General features: G+C 37.8%; 1 protein-coding gene across 3 annotated transcripts in view; it reads right to left on the bottom strand.

The window, feature by feature from the left end:
* dennd1b (DENN/MADD domain containing 1B) overlaps positions 1–22,705 on the bottom strand; it is a 325,846-nt gene that overhangs the window by 93,902 nt on the left and 209,239 nt on the right. For 2 of the 3 annotated variants that reach the window (XM_059984700.1, XM_059984699.1), the window contains 3 exons: positions 20,044–20,100; positions 16,587–16,640; positions 14,291–14,401 (listed from right to left, as the gene is read on the bottom strand). In XM_059984700.1, coding sequence (XP_059840683.1) covers positions 14,291–14,401; positions 16,587–16,640; positions 20,044–20,100 — 222 coding nt within the window. The remainder of the gene's footprint in view (positions 1–14,290; positions 14,402–16,586; positions 16,641–20,043; positions 20,101–22,705) is intronic. The other variant, XM_059984702.1, reaches the window with a different exon arrangement.

The raw sequence follows: 22,705 nt of genomic DNA, 5'->3' as shown, positions 1-22,705 counted from the left end.
CAAAGTATTGCAATTCCACTCAAATAGACAAAATGTAAATAGGTAGTATTGTTTCTGTTAACTGCTTCAAACCATTATACAGAAAGGAAGCAGTATAAAGTAGGCTGAAGGTTAAGAAATATTAAACTGTCATTCAAGAAAACTATATTCATTAAAATCACCATACAGTTATCAATGCTTACATCATTGCTACATTTAAAAATTTTTGGATATCATGCAGTCTAACTCTTCATAATACACTGCACTTGGGAGTTTCAACATTGCGGTTGTCATATATTCTGTTTTTGATTCTATATGCAGAAGTAGGGAGCAAATTCTTTACATCAGTGAGGCTGCAACAATGGGGATGTGATTTAATGCTGTGCCCATCAATATCTTTCTCTTTGAAGTATTTTAGCTGCAATCTCCACCTTCACTCTCCTCACCTGATTACTCCCTCTTGTCTGCTTCCACCAAACACCCACCTTTCTTCATCTCCCAGATTTATCCTTACTTCATCTGGCTCCAGCCACCAGCCTCTGTCTCATCCCTCCTCCTTTCCTCTTTATATTAGCTATCACCCTGCTTCACTCTCAGTCCTGATGCAGAGTTTAGACCTAAAATATCTATAAATCCTTCCCATTCCCCTATCACAGATACTGTTTGGCCCGCTGAGCTACACCAGCAGTATAGTTTTGGCTACAGATTCCAGCATCGTGTGCCTCCATTTCACTTGTCATCTCACTGGGGCTTCAAGTGCACAGGATTCTCATTGCCTACAGCACTTCCCTCTCATTGGCTAATATGGCCAGCATTCAAAATCACAAGCATCACTGATTATGTTTTGAGACTCACGGACACCATGCAGAACATTATACACCTACCGCAAAATTTTAAAGCAACGAGGGAAATGTTATTTTTGTGAGATATCCAATTTTACATTAACCTCTTGCGTTTTGTCTAAGTTGTGATATACCCAATATCTGAGAACTTTTAAAGCACTAATTAGATACTACTGAAATCCAAAGATACAACTTGCCTCAGATAATACACGGGGTGATTGATAAGTTCATGGTTTAAGGTAGAAGGAGTCAATTTTAGAAAACCTAGCCCATTTATTTTTCAACATAGTCCCTCCTACATTTGCACACTTAGTCCAGCGGTCGTGGAGCATACAGATCTTGGACCTCCAGAAAGTGTCCACAGCAGGGGTGATTGATAAGTTTGTGGCCTAAGGTAGAAGGAGATGAGTTATACAGCTCTCGTTACATGCACATGCAGGTCAACTCTTTGAGTGATTATGCAGAAAGTTTGAAGTTAATATCTCATCTCCTTCTACCTTAGGCCACGAACATCAATCACCCCTGCTGTGGACACTTTCTGGAGGTCCAAGATCCGTATGCTCCACGCCCGCTGGAGTAAGTGCGTAAATATAGGAGAGGACTATGTTGAAAAATAAATGTGCTAGGCTTTCTAAAATTAACCTTAGGCCACGAACTTATCAATCACCCCTCGTACATTACACCTAGATTACAATATAGGACTGAGTTCCAATATATTTGCAAAGTACACACAAAAATGTCAAGAATGGAGAATACGAACACCAGTTAAACTCCTAACAATTACGATGGCAGCCATGAAAGAACTTCCTGTAATCTTAGCAGATCAGTAATGCAATCTTATACAAATAAACATAATTTTAATAATTCCAAAATGTAGATTTGACATTGTGTGGAGCTAGATCCCTTTTAAACAGAAAAATTAAACAACTGTCACTGTAAGGCTGATACCCCAGATACTCCTGCAACTCCTTTTGTTTCCTACCTGCATTCGTAATGAAAATCAATTAAACAAATGTAAATCATCTCCAAAGTACTTTTTCATACAAGCATAACCCTACACTCCATTAAAAAGTCCATATAGGATTGTCTTGCTAATAAATATATGTTAAATCTAAAAAGCATGTTATTCATTATTCATCATGAAATAAACATTATGGAGATTTTGTTTTATTCTTGGGGATTTTAATAGAATTTTACAATGTCACACTATGGTATTTACCTCTATATTGAAAGTGCCTTTGAGATTTATTCAAAGGTTCTCGAGCTGCAAAGGCATTAGCTGAGCATTTCTAGTGCTCAGAAGAGAGTTGAGCACTCACAGGTAAGTACACCCATAAACAATCTTAAAATTGTTATAAAGAATAATAAAAATGCATCCTGCATTTGAGGTTGTAGCTAGATTAAAATTGGCACTCAAAAACAGACTGGCAGTCGCTGTTGAAATGGAACTCTGTCTGATTAATGCATCGTATAACTATCTCCCAAACCACTGGAATAATCTACTAACATGATAATTCACCAGAAGCATTGTTGTGATCTGTAAGTGGCTAAATGATGTGTCCCATCTTTGACAAAACACAAATACTGTTTTTTTCACCATTTTACTGATGAAATATTGAATGAATTGACAATATTAACAAAGGATTAAGAATTAAGAAAAAGAACACGCCAATATGGTATTGTGTCTTGCGGCTGCTACAATCCTCTGCAGCCGCACAATGATTTGCACAAATACAACTGTCCTGACCTAGAGAGAATTCTACCAACATGCTTATAGTTCCACTCATGTTTTTCACCTTGCAGTACTCAAACTGAGATGTTTTAAGAGCATCACATGAAGAGTCTGCATTGTATCAACATTTCAATTACTAAATTATCAGTTTAACCAGATTACCAAGATTCAACTGCACACTGCACAAGATGAACTCCACAGAATAATCTCACACCACTTTTCTTTGCAATCATTGTTGGGTTACAATTACTGGCCAGTTTTGGTGTTACCCCTGACTACCACAGCAAGAGAAACTTGACCCATCTCTAATGGATCAAAATCACCTCTTGAACAACCACAAACCTTCCACTTCTAAATCCACATAAATGCTCTTTGGGAAACCTGATTTTCAATGTGACTATATTTTACAGCAGCACCTATCATGCCTGTAGGTTGGTACTCTAATTTTTTCTATATATGAAGCTAGCAATTGGAGCAGAGTACCTTGCCACTGCAAGTTCTGTTTCGATGCAGCTGCAGTCGCTAGCCTGTGCATGTCACTGTGGTGCAGCCTATGATTTTGATGATTCATTGAGGCAGCCAGAAGCTACATTGACATGAAGGAAGGTTTGATGCTTCTTTCATGATCTTTCACACTCATGCTTCCAATACCCCATCCTACACCACTCATCGACATCCAGTTCCTTTTTATTTGCAAAATTACCTCTGTGTACGTGCCTCAGCTTCCAAGAAACAACTCTCTAGGCTACAGCAATAAGCATCTCCACTTAGCACTCTATATCCTTTCTAGTCACTGAAGTACTTCAAGAAATATCACACAGCAAGCACCTTGATTGACTTCTGAGTAGCAATTGGTATGTTATTAATCAAGGGAAAAGCTGGCCACTAGTACTGCTGACAAGAGAAACCAACCAACTATGCCAGTTTTAGATATAGCTCATTGCTATTCCTTGTTAAACTAAACTGAATGTTTTAGCACAACATTACAGAATCACAAATACTGACCTTATGGTTCTGGTACTATGAAACTATCCCATGGGGTGAGTAAATGACTGTGTTATAAATAACCTGAAGCTGAAAACTAAATGTTTTATTGTACACAAGAGCTTTGTTTTTTTTAAGGCAACATTTCATAGCTAACTTCCACAAAGCTGCAGTCAATACTTGTTTAAAATCTGTATTTTGTTCCAATCACCTGCAGATACAAACACATTGGTGAAATCAAAGCTTTTTTTCATTGTGAGATTTCGTCAAATGATGTACTTAGTAATGTCTGTAATAGCCCTTAACTGCACCAATTGTACTTCTGGGCACAAATTGTTGACATAACTGCCCCGATGCTATCTAAATCATGGAAATGTGTGAGCTATTTCAATACCATTTATAGAGTCATAAAGAAGTACAGCACAGAAACTAGCTCTTCAGCCCATCTAGCTCTTGCGAAAACCATTTGAACTCCCTCCTCCCATTGACCAGCACTGCGACCATAGCCCTCTATACCCCTACTGTCCATGTACCTATCCAAACCTTGCTTAAACAGTGAAATCGAGCTCACATGCACCATGTACTGGCAGCTCATTCCACATTTTCACAACCCTCTGAGTGAAAAAGTTTCCCCTCAAGTTCCCCTTAAACTTTACCTTTCAACTTTAACCCTTGACCTCTGGTTGCAGGCCCACCCAACTTTAGTGGAAAAAGCCTGATTGCATTTACCCTATCTTTACCCCTCATAATTTTGTATACCTCATTCAAATCTCATGTCAATCTTCTACATTCCAATCAATAAAGTTCTAACTTTTTCAATCTTTTCTTATACCCAAGGTCTTCCAGACCCGGCAACATCCTCAAAAATTTTCTCTGTACTCTGTCAACCTTATTTACATCTTTCCTATAGGTAGATGACCAAAACTGCACATAATACTCCAAATAGGCTCACCAATGTATTCATCATAACATCCATGAAGGCCAATGTACCAAAAGCTTTCTTTATGACCCTACCTACTTGAAACACCACTTTCACTGAATTATGGACCAGTTTTCCCAGATCCCTTTGTTTTACCACACTCCTGAGTGCCCTACCATTTGCTGTATAAGACTTACCCTGGTTGGTCCTACCAATGTGCAATACCTCACACTTGTCTGCATCAGTAAGACAAAGGAGATGGTGATGGACTTCAGGAAGACTAAGCCTATATTGCTCCTGGCTACATTTGATGGTGAGGACATGGCTGTGGTGAAGACCTACAAACACCTGGGGATGTACCTGGATGATAGACTGGGCCAAAGTCACTTCCACTTCCTGAGGAGACTGAGGTCCTTTGGAGTATGCAGGCCTCTCCTTCACATGTTCTACCAGTCTGTTGTCGCCAGTACATTCTCCTATGCGGTGGTGTGCTGGGGCAATGGCATCAACATGGGTGATGCCAAAAGGCTCAATAAACTGATTAGAAAGGGTAGCTCTGTTATTGAAGTCAAACTGGATACACTGGAGGCTGTAGCAGAACAAAGGACCCTGTAGAAAATCCTGGCAATTCTGAACAATGTTCCTCACCCTCTGCATGCTACCTTTGCTGAACCGAGGAACACTTCTAGTAATAGACTAAGATAACTGCATTGCTTCAAAAAGCATGATATGAGGTCATTTTTACCCTTGGCCATTCGGCTGTATAATGAGTCAACCTATAGATGGGGAAGTGACGACACCCTCCTGTTACTCTGTTTGAGGTGACTTATTTTATTATTTTTTATTCTTTACTTCTCTTTTAATATCTGTGTATCTGTGCATTTGTAATGCTATTGCGGCACTGTAATTTCCTTTGGGATCAATAAAGAACCTATCTTTCAATCTATCTATCTAAATTCCATCTGCCATTTTTCAGCCCAATTTCAGCTGATAGCTTTCCTCGCTATCCAGTACACCCCCAATCTTGGTGTCATCTGCAAATTTGCTGATTCTGTTAGCCACATTATTATCCAAGTCACTGATAAAACGACAAACTCTTTATAATATCTATTTCTACTTCTGATGACAATATTTATTATCAAGAGTTTCTTTTGCATTTGTACCAATAGAAATCAAGTGAACAAAAATGTCTTCAGATGGGGGTTAAAAAGCACCTTTTCAATGTGGTAACTGAAATTGACTTCCTTCCCGGAACACCATATCAGTCCAAAATAAAGAAAACAGTGTCCAACTTACCAGAAAGTGATGTGTAGTTTAAAAACAACAATTGTCTTCGTTACAAGAGTTATTTAAATACATATTATCAAGGCAAGAATATAACAGAGATAGTTATGGAGACAACACAATATAATAGCAACCTCTTTGATAAGAATCGACCGAACCCAGTCAAATCACAACTTTCCATGTATCTTCAGGATAAGTTAACATCTGTCTTCTCTCTTTATGGTGAATTAGGTACAATGGAGTTTTGTTCTGCAAACATTTCATTTTACATAAATTGTATTTCATAGTATTTCATTAAAATCATGATACTAAGTAAAACAAAATTAGTGTTCTGATATTATTTTGTATAGTACAGTTTGTAGAATTAATAAAGAACTCACTTCTCCACTATAACAATGAATGCACTATTTATCACCATCAATTGGACAGTGTCTCCCTATCCCACAGGATCTGCCACAGAGAGTGTGTGATGTTACAAAGTCAGTACAACATCATGTTCAAATTGCAATCTTATTTTGGAAAATAAGATGTTGCCAGAAATTGCCGCTCAGCCCAAATCCAAGTATTGAATCCTTATCGAGGAAGCATTGTCACAAGTACTGAGAAAAGGCAAAATGACAGCTTGCACCAGAGTAACAAAGGAATGGAAGTTAGACCTTCTTAGAACTTACAATAGGTTAAGGACGCATACTTAAAAAAAACACTAAAATGTCTTGCCTGCAAAAGTTGCATTTTGAACTTCATGATCCATTCAAACTGCTGATATTAAATGAAAGCAGGATCCAACCCAATCTCAAAACAATACAGGACCGAAGATTTAGCTGGATGTGCTCTGGAGTGAAACCTTACTCTGCCAGGAAATTTAGTCTGAATTTGGAAAGCAGCTGCAACATTGACAAAATGTAAACTACTTTGCATTTACCAGCTTGAATCAGTTACACGGTTTAAATGCTAATACAAAATTATATATTCCTGTTAATGGACTGTATGTAGTATGAAGAGAATACAGAAGTGTTTATCTTTTTAGACAATCAGTCATAGGCAAATGTTGGTACTTCAGTATGGAATGGAAGTATATAATCATAGAATCTGTGCTTCTTTCTCACAATAAAATTTTGATCATTAATCCCTCAATATACTTACAAATTTAGCAGTATCACTGTTGATGGTCAAAGACACAGAAAGCAAATTCAGTCAAACTGGAGGATGTGAATTTCATTGTTCGTGTTCACTTTACTTGCAAATTGTGCATATATATTTTTAAAAAGTGCAGCACATTTAAAATTAGATCGTATGATAGAAGTTGTTCGTTGAAGAGGCCCAATTTACGTTGATGTGGTGAAACGAAATGGCTGAATTTCATTCATGTTCATTTCAATGGTTGCACCTGATGTATTTACAATGAATATACTTACTTCAAATAAAAGTCATACCTAGTATCAATGCAAATGTAAATTTCTGAAAAGTTGACCTATCAGAATTTAAAAGGAACGATATAATTGTCCATAATTTGTGTATTTTTCAGGTGGGTAATGCAATAGATGCAGTGTAGTTGCAGTAATTCTTATTACTTCCAAATAGAAATCATTATAACATGAACAGGCAGTAAGTTCCTGACCCAGTGAAACTCTCAGCAGAACCCTGACATAACCAACCAGTTTCAGAGGCCACATGGACACTGCAAACAAGCTGCTCCCTGGTCCCTGAGGAAACAACCTTTCAGCAGCCAATGCCATGAAGTAATGGCTCAGAAAACTCAGGCAACTGACTCCAATTATTTCAACAAGGCCTCAAGGCCAAGGAAACAGTCATGGTTTATTTATAAACAAGGTGGAAGTTTTGAGAATCCATACAAAAAGTGGCAAAATGAGATGGGTTTACAAGCTGAAGGGCTTTTGACTGGAGTTTGTTTTGCCTGCTCTTCTGTTCTGCAAAGATGATATCCTGTATATTGTGTAACATTGGACTTACTAACCACACACATATTGACAGCAGGTCCATGTAGAAACAACCTGCTTGGGAGCCACTGTATGTTGCAAATGATACACTCTGGTTAGCATACGTCTGACAGGATGATGAGAAGCCTCTTGTCAGCTGCAGGCCAGCCAAAGTCTCTAAGACAAAATGCACGGCCCCAGCTGACTAGTTAAAAAAAGCCTGGTGTGGAACAATTATACAGGCATATGACAAGCTTGCATGGTTGACTGACTTGAAAACTGATGACATGGCTTTAAACTGCGATACTGCTTACCTATTGGCACAAAACAGCAATAAGTCAATTTATACACTGTTGTAAAATCATGATTTATTCTTTGGCCTTGAATGCAGTATGAGTACTGCTTGACGTTCAAAACATCTTCCACAGTGTGTTTGTTCACAGCCAAGACTTAAATGCTTCACACACATCAGTATTCTCACTCTTATTGCAGTGAACCAACAAGCTAACCCCACAAAGACTATCTTTTCACTGATTATATCAACTGCTTCAAAATTAAGGAGTGTTTGCAGGACTCGTTTTTCTTTAACATACAATTCAAATTGTCTTTAGCAAAAGAAACAAAATAAAAGTGTTCGAAGATTAACTTGAAGCTGCATCATGTCCTGCATTAACAAGAACAAAACTACAGATGCTGGAAATCCGAGCAACACACACAAAATGCTGGAGGAACTCAGCAGGCCAGGCAGCATCTATAGAAAATAGTATGGCCATGTCCTGCATTATTGCTTAGGTTTAATTTTGTTGAATTTATCTTTCATACATGCTAAATATTTTAACAGTGCATAGCAACCTCCTAATTCTCAAAATGCCAGATGGTCCTACCGTTCTCCAATTCCAATATCTAACACTTAGAGAAGTCATGGCCAACCCAGACTTCTCATCAATTCCTTAATCTACCCAACCCTCTTATCACATCGCTTGATGGTTTAACTAAACTTGATATTTTATATATATATATATATATATACACACACACTAATTAGTCCAATGAGGAACTGCTTTGCACAGGGAGTAGTTAGAATTTTGGCACTGAGATAGCTCAAATGAAAAGTAGTTAAAGAAAGCAAAGAGACTAACATCAACCGTGGGAGAAAATTTTAGTGAAACCATTAGCTGAAGGATTTGGGAGTGCTGTGGGGCAGGGGGGTGTGAGAATGGGGGCACAAAACTGATACAGGTGTGATGAGTCAAAAGCTCCTCTAGTGCGTTCTGAATCCTTTGTGAAGGCTTCTGACATTACTCAGAAGTGTCACAGAAGAATAACAATAATATTTTCTCAAATGGCTTTAATTCTGGTGTAAGCACAACAGGACATTCTTACTTTGAGTGTTTACCATAGGATTATATGTACAATATAATGCTGCTCACCTCTGACCAACAGTAAGAAAATACTGAGTGATAGCAATGAGGATGTCAGCAACTTCTCAATTTCCCATAAAACCCTGTCTTAGAAATATCTGTTTTTTTGCAACAACATTGGTTTTCTAACCTTGCCTGCATTAATTTGGGTCATTTTCTATCCTCAATCTTCTGGTCAAGATGGTGTCGAGCTGCAATGTTCGTTAATGTTGTGCCACGGGCGAAGTTGCTTGTTTTAGCTTCATAGTGATGTGTTTTAGTAAAATGAGAGGAGTCAAAGGTCAGGTAAGGGTTGAGAAACATAGACATAGAAACATAGAAAATAGGTGCAGGAGTAGGCTATTCGGCCCTTTGAGCCTGCACCACCATTCAGTATGATCATGGCTGATCATCCGACTCAGAACCCTGTACCTGCTTTCTCTCCATACCCCCTGATCCCTTTAGCCACAAGGGCCATATCTAACTTCCTCTTAAATATAGCCAATGAACTGGCCTCAACTGTTTCTTATGGCAGAGAATTCCACAGATTCACCACTCTTTGTTTGAAGATGTTTTTCTTCATCTCGGTCCTAAAAGGCTTCCCCTCTATCCTTAAACTGTGACCCCTTGTTCTGAACACCCCAACATCAGAAACAATCTTCCTGCATCTAGCCTGTCCAATCCCTTTAGAATTTTACACGTTTCAATAAGATCCCCCCTCAATCTTCTAAATTCCAGCAAGTATAAATCTAGTCGATCCAAGCTTTCTTCATATGAAAGTCCTGCCATCCCAGGAATCAATCTGGTGAACCTTCTTTGTACTCCCTCTATGGGAAGAATGTCTTACCTCAGATTAGGGGACCAAAACTGCACATAATACTCCAGCTGTGGTCTCACCAAGGCCTTGTACAACTGCAGTAGAACCTCCCTGCTCCTGTACTCGAATCCTCTTGCTATGAATGCCAACATACCATTTTTTGCCCTTTTCACCGCCTGCTGTACCTACACGCCTACCTTCAATGAATGGTGTACAATGACACCCAGGTCTTGTTGCACCTCCCCTTTTCCCAATCGGCCACCATTCAGATAATAATCTGTTTCCCTGTCCTTGCAACCAAAGTGGATAACCTCACATTTATCCACATTAAATTGCATCTGCCATGAATTTGCCCACTCACCTAACCTATCCAAGTCACTCTGCATCCTCTTAGCATCCTTCTCATAGCCAACACCACTGCCCAGCTTTGTGTCATCCGCAAACTTGGAGATGTTGCATTTAATTCCCTCATCTAACTCATTAATATATATTGTAAACAACTGAGGTCCCAGCGCTGAGACTTGCGGTACCCCACTAGTCAGCGCCTGTCAATCTGAAAAGGTCCCGTTTATTCCCACTCTTTGCTTCCTGTTTGCCAACCAATTCTCTATCCACATCAATACCATACCCCCAATACTGTGTGCTTTAAGCTTGCACATTAATCTCCTGTGTGGTACCTTGTCAAAAGCCTTCTGAAAATCCAAATGTACCACATTCATTGGTTCTCCCCTGTCCACTCTACTAGTCACATCTTCAAAAAATTCTATAAGATTTGTCAGACATGATTTTCCTTTCACAAATCCATGCTGACTTTGTCTGATGATTTAACCTTTTTCCAAATGTGCTGTTATCTCATCCATGATAACCGACTCTAGCATTTTCCCCACCACCGACATCAGGCTAACCGGTCTATAGTTCCCCGGTTTCTCTCTCCCTCCTTTTTTAAAAAGTGGGGTTACATTAGCCACCCTCCAATCCTCAGGAACTAATCCAGAATCTAAGGAGTTTTGAAAAATTATCTCTAATGCATCCACTATTTCTTGGGCTACTTCCTTAAGCACTCTGGGATGCAGACCATCTGGCGCTGGGGATTTATCTGCCTTTAATCCCTTTAATTTACCTAACACCACTTCCCTACTAACCTGTATTTCCCTCAGTTCCTCCATCTCACTAGACCCTCAGTCCCCTACTATTTCCGGAAGATTATTTATGTCCTCCTTAGTGAAGGCAGAACCAAAGTAGTTATTCAATTGGTCTGCCATGTCCTTGTTCCCCATGATCAATTCACCTGAACAGGTATGAAGAAGAATTAGAGGTCTGGGGAAGTAAATGAAGATTCAAGATAGAAGACAGTGTTTGGAGTCTGAGGTTGAAGGTCAGTGACCCTGGAGGTTGAGGCAGCAGATACTAAGGAGACCATTGATTCCCAGGTCAGCCAATCCCAGGCCCCAGATCGGAGGTCCATACGGGTGGGATTCATGAGGGCTGGTGACCCACCAGGTTGGCAGTCCATGCAAGTTAAAAAAAATTGAGGCCCAAAGGTCAAACCCGTAACTGGTGTATCCTGGTTTTGGAGGTTTGATGCCTGTGTGTCCAAGGCTAAGGGTCGGAGGCCCAGAGGAAGATTAACCTGGGGCTGGAGGCCTGTCTGTGTGTGTGAGGGTCATAAAGGGACATGTTTTGCTGTTGTCTTGTTTTGCTTTGGCGTTACTGCTTGTGTTGTTCTATTGAACACTGTGAGCATGCGATGTTGGTGCTGACACGTGTGGCAACAACTGCAGGCTGCACCCTGCACATCTTTAAGTATGTTAGTTGCTAACACAAAAGACACACTTCACTGTATGCTTCAAGATAAATGTGATAAATAATTCTAAATACGATCCAATATTAATTCCCCTTCCATGTCCAGCATACTTTGAATCATGTTTCAGTTATTGTTCATTGGAGGTGTCAGTTTTATTAATTTACATCTCCAACACTTTTCCAGAGATGCAAATTGCTCCTGACAAATCATTTTTACTACTATAAATGCAAGAAATGTTGCACTTATTTTATTATCCATTGCAAGCATCATTTCATCAAAGTGATTCCGTGCTTCTTTATTAAATGATCTCACGTAGCCATGTATAACTGTTTGGATTGCAAGTTCTATGTTCTGTCTAATGTTTCATTTAAGCAACTACTCACCTTCTCTGTCTATTTAATTAATGTAGTTTCTTATAATTTTCCCTTTATGTGCAGTACTTAAGGCATGATTTCTAACATCAGTCTCCATCTTTCTGTTTCTCTTAGAATTAATGACCCTTCTACCCTTCCATGCCAAATTGTCCTTACTCTACTCATCTGTCCTATTTATACTTTTTCTGGGACCCTGCCCTAGGCTAGTGCAGCAACAGATGTTTCTGATAGTACAGTCACTTATTACCCTAATACAGGCACCAATGACCTTTCAGCTGCAGAGGTACATTATTTAACTCATATTTTACTAACATCCTTAAACAAAGAATACAGAAGAAGAAATGCTAATTGAACTTTAAAACAAAATCATCATATGGTACTTAAAATCCCCAAATAATATCAACAGTAGTATTTAAGTTGATTTTTCATTTTAGTGGTTAACTTTTTTTTCCTTTTAAAAGGATGAAATTTCTTCAACATTATAGCAAAGATCAATGAGTCCATGATATCGTTCACGTTGTCCAAAACTGTGGCAAGGACAAAGACAACGAATATTTAAATTCAACACAACTGATCTCAACCCTAAAAAAAACCACTCACTTTATTTAAATTGCTATTCAAGAATTTTCAAGCCATAAATTTCAAATTCTACAGGACAGATATGAGTAACCTCCCACAAGGGAAGCCTTGAAGATCTCAAGCTCTTATCATTCATGTTACTCTGTGTCATCGACAGTAACGAGACGATATCCATGGGATGACATCACACATTGGACTCTCTCAAAGGCTATAAACCTGTCACACATAGCTAACTTACAAGATAACTTTATTGTTGTTAATACTCCCTGGAAAAAAGGTACTGAGAAGAGGGAATAGGGTGGGAGAGAAGGAAATATATTTTTAAGCACAACTCTTGAGAAATAATCTTTAAGCAAAACATTCCGTCCACAAGTACGAACAAGAAATAAAATACTGATGCCGTAGGAAACCTGAAACAAAGGCCGGGAAATGTAACAAGGGACAAATAGTAGAGATAACAGACTAAGGGAACTATTTTAAAATCTTTCACATAATCAAAAACTGAAGAATTTTTTGTTTTTGATCCTATTGGCAATTATCAGCATTTTGAAGCACATCTTCACAAAACAATTGCCGAGATAGCTCATTTATATTGCTTTGCATCTACCAGATTAAATTTCACCAGCAATGCCCCAAAGAGATGACAGAAGCATACTGAAAACCTGAGAGACTTGATTGTCATCTGCAGAAACAAAGAGTGGGAACAAATTTGAACAATTTAAAAGTCAGAAAACAACTCTCAATATGAATACAAATGACCAGACATACAAGAGAACAAAAGATGGAGGTGAAGGGTTCAAATGAGTTAACACACAGAGAAGAATACTTCTGAACAAATAATTTACATTTGAATTTGGCCAGATGAAATACTACAAAATGTTGCTCATTACCCCCCCATAAGATGGTGTTGGAGACATTCAATGGAGTGCATTACTGAGAATGGATCTTCACTCATTTGTGAAGACAATTGCACTATTTTTTTACAGCAAGTTGAATAACGTACTGTTAATGAAGCACAAGGCGTATCTGGTGCGGAAGGCCTGATTATTTTGGCTGATGAGCAATAGCCGTCTTTGAATTACCTAGGTACTATAAACTGGCATTCAGAATACTTGGCTCTTCCATCTGGGAGCAAAGCCTTGAAGTATCACAGAAGTAGCTCCTCTTCAGCCACAAAGCACTGGAAGCCTTATTCAAAAACAGTATTATTATATCTTCCCAAGCTGCTACACAGAAGCTGAAATAAATTTACTTATTACTGCTTGAGGTAACCATTATTATCGTAGCCTTTTGCTTTTTCTCAAGTAGCCTTGACAGTATAAGCTCTAAATGATAATCATGAACACAAAGACCCAAAGGAATCTTGTACATTGACAAGACAGTTAAATGAGCTCTGTAGAGTCAAAAACCTCTTATCTCCCAATGACTAGCATTAATTAATTTATCTGAATATAACTCAGAAGACTGAATAGCTTGAACTTTTTTTTACATACAAAAGTCAGTCAAAGCCAACACTCTCTGACATTGTCCAGCAATGAATGCGAGGAATAAATCTTTTGTGTGCAGTTGCTTTTGAGGTAAAAAGCTGCAATGTTACTTAACAAAATCCCGTAACTCATACAGTGACACAAGTACTCACAGTGCTAAGTTTACTGGAGGTAATGATAATGCGTCGTTCATGCAGCATACTGGCATAAAGTTGCAACATATTGTTGACACTCACAGCAACAAAATATTCTGTCATATTTCTCTGCAATATAAATGTAAAACATAATGAGAAAATTCTGTAATTGAAGATAAAAGAGCTGCATTTGAATATCTTGTTGCTTGAATTAAAAATGTTGGAACATATTTATAGGCAAATAAGCTTTGATTAAATACTGCTCAATATTTATAAATGAAAAACATCTGCATTAGTTTTACTTTCATCTTTTACTATAAAGTTAAGCCACAAAACATCATTTCTGAATAGACAATCACAAAGTTATAAAGTTGCACAGAATATAAACAGTACCTTTGGACCATTGTGTCTTTGCCAAGCTTTTTGCCCAACTCCACTAACCCCATTTGCCCGCATTAAGACCATGTTCTTCTATGTCCTGCTTATTTAAGTGTCTAAGTCCTTCATAAATGTAGTAAATATATCCAATTCAATCATCTCCTCTGGCACAGCAATGTAGATATCAACCATTCTGTAAAAAATGTACCCCAAGATCTCCTTTTAATCCCTTTTGCCTCACCTTAAACCTTTGCTCCATTGTTTTTGATACTCCAACCACGCAAAAATGTTGTTGACAATTTAATAATCTTATATAGTTCCGTTGGGTCACCTCTCAGCCTCCTTTGCTCAAGGGAAAATAAGCCCATTGAATCTCCACATAACAACTAAAGTCTTGCAATCCACGTAACATTCTAATGAAACCTCTTCATTCTGTCTAGTTCCACCAGTTCTAGTTTTATAGTATGGAGACCATTACTGCAAAGGGTGGCTTAACCATTAATAACAAAGCTACAGTAGCCAGACATGAATGGATTTCACCGTTGGAACTAAGGATTTTAATTCAAATAATTTTAAAAACTTTGAAACGACAAGCACTTAGAATCACAAATGATGAAACAACTGAACTGTCATCAAAGACCCTTCCGATTCTCATATTGTCCTTTAGGGAAAAATATCTCACATCTTCAGCAGGTCTGGCTTATTTATGACCCCAATCCCATGCTGCTGATGATTCTTAACTTCCCTAAGAAACAGCCAGCAAGCCAGTTTAGGAGCAATTGGTGGTGGAAATAAACATCAGCCTTGCCAATGGTGTTATATGTTATGGTTATTGGAGAAAGTTGAATTTTGGCATCTATTGTGCACGGCTTCATGAAAGCCATAGTTTCCTAGTTTCACTCTGATGGCAGAAACTAAAGTAGGGCACATCTCCAAGGCTTTCAGCAAATCTTCTGCACATTCTCGCTGATACAAGCCCACAGTTTTATTAGGTCACTTGCCCCTCAATATTTCAGCTCTGAGGATTAATTGGGAATTTATGAGGGTGCTGCCTAAACTACAGGGCCTGAGTTACAGGGAGAGATGAACACACTGGATTCTTAATCTAATGACTGTAAGAGAATGGGAAGTGACCTCATAGAAGTTTATAAATTCATGATGGGTACGAATAAGTTGGACAGTCATTGTCTTTTCCCAAGTGTTGGGGAGTCCAAAACTAGAGGGTACAGATAAGATAAGATAAGAGGTGAGAGATTTGAAAGAGACCTGGGAGGTAACTTCTTTACACAGAAAGTTACAGGTTAAACCTGGTCAACTGGGATTAGCAGGGAGGGTGCTGCGGTCACCATGGACCAGTTGGGCCATGTTACTCTACAACTAACACACAATGGAACTAACATCTTTATAAGTCCCAATCTGGTTTACTTGCAGCACGTATGTCTTTTTCTTAGATTAAGTACAAATGGCATTAAACTGTTAATGAAGCTGAAACTGCACAATCCTCTAGTTTTCCCACACAACTAGTTTTTCCACATTGAGATTGAATTGGATTAAATCGAATATAACATATACATGCATGGTAAACAAACATTTATTAAGTTTAAACCATAATTCAACAAACTACCTATTTGAATAGAGAACCTTATTAAATCTGATTTTAACATTTAACATTTTTAAAGTTTAATTAATTTTGCTCAAGAAGCACATAAAAACATTTATCAGGCCATTTGTTAAATTTTAGACCTTATGTTCTAAAGACAGAGAGATAAATGCGTGGCAGTTGTGCAAGTTACATATATGGAAGTTAACTCTCAATCACTGGGATCTAATTTACAATGTTTTGACACTGAGAGCTGTTGTGAAAAATAATCAAGATTCCCTCCATGAAATGGGAAACCAGAGAAGTAAAGCTTGATCTTGTTCTTATTGTACTTACACTTTCAGGAATTGTAGGCAGTCCATTTGTATCAGGCGTGATGAAGTATGAATGCTACATGAAGAAAAAGATAAAACTATTATTCAAATTGCACCTAAGCTTAAGCAAAACAAGGAAGAAAATTTGAAATGGATTCCAAATATGCACTGCAAAACATAAGCTTTTTTTAGTTATCTGTGACAATTTGTTTTTATGCTAAATTTTATGGTAAGCCAGAGGGAGAGATACCAGGATGGATTAAATTGAAGAGGGAGATTCTAAAGTGCATTGTGAAAGAGGAGAGAGAGGGAGAAAAGCAGAGGATTTTTTGAGGGAATTCCAGAGCTTTGAGTCAAGGTTTCTGAAAACATAGGATACAAATGGTGGAACAATTAAAGTCAGGATGTTGGAACTGGAGGACAGAGAGCTCGAAAAGATTCAGAAGACTGGATGTCTGCAGAGAATTTCAAGGTGCGGAAGATGAGACCTTGTATGGATTTGTAAACAAGAATGAAGAGCTTAAACTAAGTCTTGTTGGAGAACATCAGTAGGAATTCATTCTGATTGAATGAAATTTGGAGAAAATACTTTTGGGTGAGCAGAAGTTTATTTACTTTTTTCAATTGAGATACCGTGTGGAATAAGCCGTTCTGGCCCTTTGAGCTACGCCAACCAGCAAACCCCCAATTTAATCCTAGCCTAATCACGGGACAACTTACAATGATCAATTAACCCTACCAACTGGTATATCATTGGACACCCATGCAGTCATGGGGGGGAATGTACAAACTCCTTACAGGCAGCAATGTGAATTGAACCCTGGTTGCCTGCACTGTAAAGTGCACTATGTATAGTGTAAAGTTACACTATGCTACCGTGCCAACCCAATTTGTAGGTAGTTGCTGTGGAGCTGGCAAAGGGCGTAGTGTAACAGATCTGGAATATGGAGGAGGATTCTAACAACTGCTGAGCCAAAGGTAGAGATGAAGGTGGGCAACAGAACAAGTTGGAAGCAAGAATGAAGATGACAAGTCAGCACTGCAAATGTGAAATCTAAGGTAATGCTTCAGTTTCCCTTACTCAGGTAAGCATTAGGACAAATCTGAGATCTGGGAATGGTCCACAGAAGTCTTTGTGGAGTACAGCACAGAAGCAGCAGCTGACATTCTCTCAAATACAAGGTGGTCAAGGGTGAACCTTTAGGAATCTACAGAAGTGACAGAGAAGGAATAGTAAAATGAATCACTACAGGTTAGTCATTGGTTATGATTCAATAAAGAAAAACAAAAACAGGTACATGGGTGAAAGACAATGTATTAGTCATTTGAATGGAAGGCTGCAGACTGGTTAAAAATAATGGAAGGTAGGAGCTTAACATAACACAGGCTTTTATAGTTTACTTGTGAACCTGACCAACCTAACTTCACCATTCACTTATGTCCTGTAGAATTTAACTCATTGTACCTCAAAAGAGAGGATGATTGTTCAATGCCACCTGCCTGTTTTACCACCAGGACCATGCTCCTTTCCACCATGTTATTCAGCTGGATCCCAGAGGAAAATATCTGTTAGGCCTTGAGGAGATCATGGGACCATTCAGCCTGCAAACCTTTGGGCTCTAGGACAGGGCTTTCAGGTTTGATCATCCCAAACAAACAGGTGGTCACCCTAAAACTAAACCCGACACCAGGAAGACAGCACGTTGGCTACCTTTTCCAATACGTGATTTGGACTCATACCACCATATTAATGCTGACTCGGAGTGCAGAAGGGGGTCAGAAGTGGTGACCTCCTCCGCAACACATGCAGACCAAGTGTAGTGTCCTCCAAGGACTGAACAGTGTGCACTTAACTAGCTAGCAATTGGAATCTTAATTTCAATGTATTTTGAATGCAGGTCAATGAAAGGTAGAGGTAAGCCAGAAATATCCGGAAAAAAAATGTTAAATTAATTAATTATTCCTGCCTGATAAAGATTTTAAGAACTATACGGTGAAAAATAAGCACCATAAAAATGGAACATAAAGTATCATAAATACTCAACAGGTGAGGCAGTATTTTATAAAATTTGACTCACTCCATAGATGTTGTTGAGTACTAAGTAGCCCCGGAATTTTGCATTATATTGTAAAATACTGAAAATCCTACAACTCTGAATTTGGTTGGCTGAACACAAATAGGAGATTGCATGCAGGAATTTCATAATTACTACATTAGCAGAATGAACATGGCTTTCAATGCCAGATACTTTGGGTATTGCTATGTACAGTGGAACACTATGGCATACTTACCATCAATAAACCCAGGAAACTCCCTTCACCAAAAACAAGTAAATTGCACAAATCAGCTCTACTAATTGTAATAATCACACACACCAAAATAAAAAGGTTGAGAATTGAATTCTCCACTGCATCCTCCATTCACTAATGTAACTCAAGATCTGCTATTGGCTGATGTAAACAGCTGTTACAATTGCACATCTTGCTGGCAATTGTAATATGTTCTCGATCTTCTTACAGCAGACTTCTTTCAAAAGCTTTGCAGTATTAATTTGAAATAGATTAATTCAGGTCTCAAAGTTGTTGGTGGCTTTCCCTGACAAACAAAACACACCTAGGGGTAGAAATTTATCTTCAGTTTACTTACTAATTACATTCATTACTGTACACATTTCATCAGGACTGTCCTCTTCTGAAACATGCCATTGTTAGTTTCAATGGAAATAAATTTCTGTAGTCACTTCTCTTTTCAATGACTTTCCACTCTCATTCAAGCTTAATTGCAGATAATTCTGTTCTGGCTTTGCACCTCATACTTAAACTTTCAAATATAAAAATATAACTGGTGTCAGCATTTATTGCAGACCCTTAATTGATGCACCAGTAATTATCAGGAATACCAATTAAGTCAACTATTAGTTTTCCATTAAAAACTTGAACAGTGGAAAAATGGAAGAGTGCAATAAAGCTGATCATCACAGAAAAAAATGATTAATTAATGCTTATAAATCAAGTAGACCCAATGCCAAAGCTGAGAATATTGAAAATGATTGGAATTCTTCTGTTAGTCAACCTACCAAAAGGACATCCTTCTGAACTTTTGAAGTTGGGGAAATGGTCAATTCAATAACATGCATTAAACAGGTTTGGCAATATTTTTTAAAAATATGAAGTTGATACCAAATTGTTTGATTAAAATAGAGGAGGTGTTTCATCACAAATTTCTGGTTACCTAAGCCAAAGAAGCAATAATTTAAAATAAAGCTGCAGGAGGATTTCCAATTGGTAGCATTAATCAAAGAACATCCAAAAATAAGGATAAAGGTGTAGTCAGAACAAAGCTACCTCATTACGTTTAATCAAGCACCCATTACCTGACATGCACTGATATTTTCTATAAGGCAGGCCAAATTAACAAATTACCTCGATAGAAATTTAATTAGATAATTTTAAATATGACTCTCAAGCTTTAAACTCACCAAAATCTGATTTGGCATATTTTTCAGTTGTCCACTTCTAATGCATACCTGTTCACTCTGTTATATATGAAAAAAAATTCAGCATTTTTCAGCATTTGATGAGCTGGCAGAGTCAAATTTAAACAGCTCCATACCAGTACTGATGAAAAGCAAAACATTCATCAGCTCCTTCCCTATCAGTATTCATTCTCTCTCTTTATGTGGTAAACAGTGGAATTGCCTAATCTAGCATGATTTATGAAAGTAGACAAATCTTTGCTTCAGATTAACCTATAGAATTGCTTTCATTTAATTTCAAAATATTATTCAAAACATGAAAAAAACTAGTACTTCAGTGCTTAAATTCATGAATGATTATTTGGTTAGCTCACATGATCCAATACACTGCAAAAACAAAACTTCATGAAATCTACCTTCTGATCTATATATGAAACACTATTTTATTCCTGTGGAAGTGTTTTTCCCCGTCTATTTATTCTAATTGAAGTATTTAAGTTCTAAGAGTAACCAAACTGCAAATAGCTATTTCATTACTGAGTCTACATATTGACAGATCAATGTTTTGTTGCAATTTTACTTTTTAAAATAAAGCTGCACAATGTTTACAATTTCCCAACATGTCATCGTAAACCCTAAGTGGCCCAGCCATGAATTTAATGCATGTTAATAGCAATCATCAAAGAAAAAGGATGCCCGGCAAATACACTCTTGAGGTAGTTTTCCAATGTAAAACTGGCAACTGTGGAAATATTGATCTACCCTTTTCAGTAGACCAAGCAGAAGTAACAGCAGGGAAGAAGAGGAAGGAAGGAAGATAGCAGTTGAATTTGTACATCATCCAACACTATGATAGCGTATCACTATATAACAAATTGCTTGTTATAACTTGACAACTGGGTACTTCCTTTGGGCTACAGCGAGACTGCACCTGCAGCATGTATTAGGGGCAGAATGCCTACTGCTGCTTCTATTATGTTCACATTCTGACATTTTGTACATATTGCTTGTGCCATAAAGAACTGGCAGAATCTTGAAATGCTTTTACCATGTTCTCCGACATTCCTCACTTAATGGACTTAAAAAGTTTCAGTAGTTTCATTGTGAGCTGCCAAGCTTTGGGACCAATCCGAGCCAGAGCATTTATGATTTATTTCTTATTTCCAATGTGAAATTTTGAATCAGATCCTGTCAGAATGGAATTGAGAAACCAGCTCGAAGGACTGGTTGCTGGTCTGATATTGGCCTTCATAATTTCAGTAGTGTTGAGTGGATCTTTGCTGCCAGCAGTTCCCATAACCTGTTCACTGGTTCAAGGCTGCTTTCTGGCTTCTCATCCTGTATATTCCTTCTCAGCTCACCAGGGCACCCTGCATACAGCACATAACCTTCATCCACAAATGAAATTCAACACCAAAAAATTAGTTACTTGTAATAATAAGCTAATTCAATTTTATGTGAACTCTGGACTTAGACTTCTCCTTCAAACCAGAACTGATGCAAATATGACAGATATAGGAAGATTCTACCAGGCCTGGGCAGGAAACCAGACTCAGATGAAACCAAAGATGGATTTGAAGATCAAACTGAGAGTTTTGAAATTAACATGATAGCAGTCAGGGAGGAATCGTAGGTCAGTGAGATGAGGAGTCACTGGTGACCAAAACAAGAGAAGGGTGCCACAGATGGGTGTCAAAAATGGGTTAGAGCTCATTTTTAAAACAATTGGAAAATTGTGTCAATAATGAAGATGATGTAGTAATTTCCCAAAGCATGAAAACATATTGACTAAAAATTAACATCAGAGTGAAAGTGTAAACTAACACTTCAAGCACTAAAAAACACATGGTTTATTAGTTTACATTGAACAACATGAAACTATTAACCAGCATGCATAACCATCAATATTTATTGCTTATTTATTTATTATTATTACTTTAATTTTTTTGTATTTGTACAGTTTGTTGTCTTTTGCATGTTGGTTGTTTGTCAGTCCTGTTGGGAGCAGCCTTTGACTGATTTTATTGTATTTATTGTATTTACTGTGATTGGAAGAAAATAAATCTCAGGGTGATAAATATCGTGCTATGTATGCACTGATAATAATTTTACTTTGAACTTGAATTTAACAAATTTAATTTCAAATTCTATGTTTTATTAAAATGATGTGCAAGTGACATCCACATTACAACCTCCAGGAGGTCTGGATTAACCATTTTTCTTCCACCCTACAACACAGATAGTTCTGACGTTACCTCAACCCTGCCACTTTAGGCTAAACAGATGAAATTAAGTACTTTTGTATCTATTTGTAGCAAGATTTTTTTTTCAAATTTATCATTTATCTCTCACTTCCTGATATTCAGTTCATTTTTCTTCTGAATATAACTTACTTTCTTTAGTTGTCTAGTGACCTTTATCCCACAGTCAAAATTGCTCCATATTGCATATTTCGCATTCCTTGCGACCTAATATGACTTTTCCACTCATTTTTTTCCCCATTTATGAAACCGTTGCAACTATTTTCTGCTCTGGATGACAAAATCCATACTCATGCATGTTGCCTTCCCACGTCCCTTTCTCTCTAGAGAGGAAGTTTCGTACTGGGTTGTCAGTATCAGATTCCTAGCGCTATGCTCAGATGAAACCACTTAGAAGCCTATTT

The sequence above is a fragment of the Hypanus sabinus genome, chromosome 11 (assembly GCF_030144855.1).
Source record: "Hypanus sabinus isolate sHypSab1 chromosome 11, sHypSab1.hap1, whole genome shotgun sequence".
NCBI lineage: Eukaryota > Metazoa > Chordata > Chondrichthyes > Myliobatiformes > Dasyatidae > Hypanus > Hypanus sabinus.
Note: the sequence above shows the minus strand (reverse complement) of the source record. Positions and strands in the feature narration are given on the sequence as shown.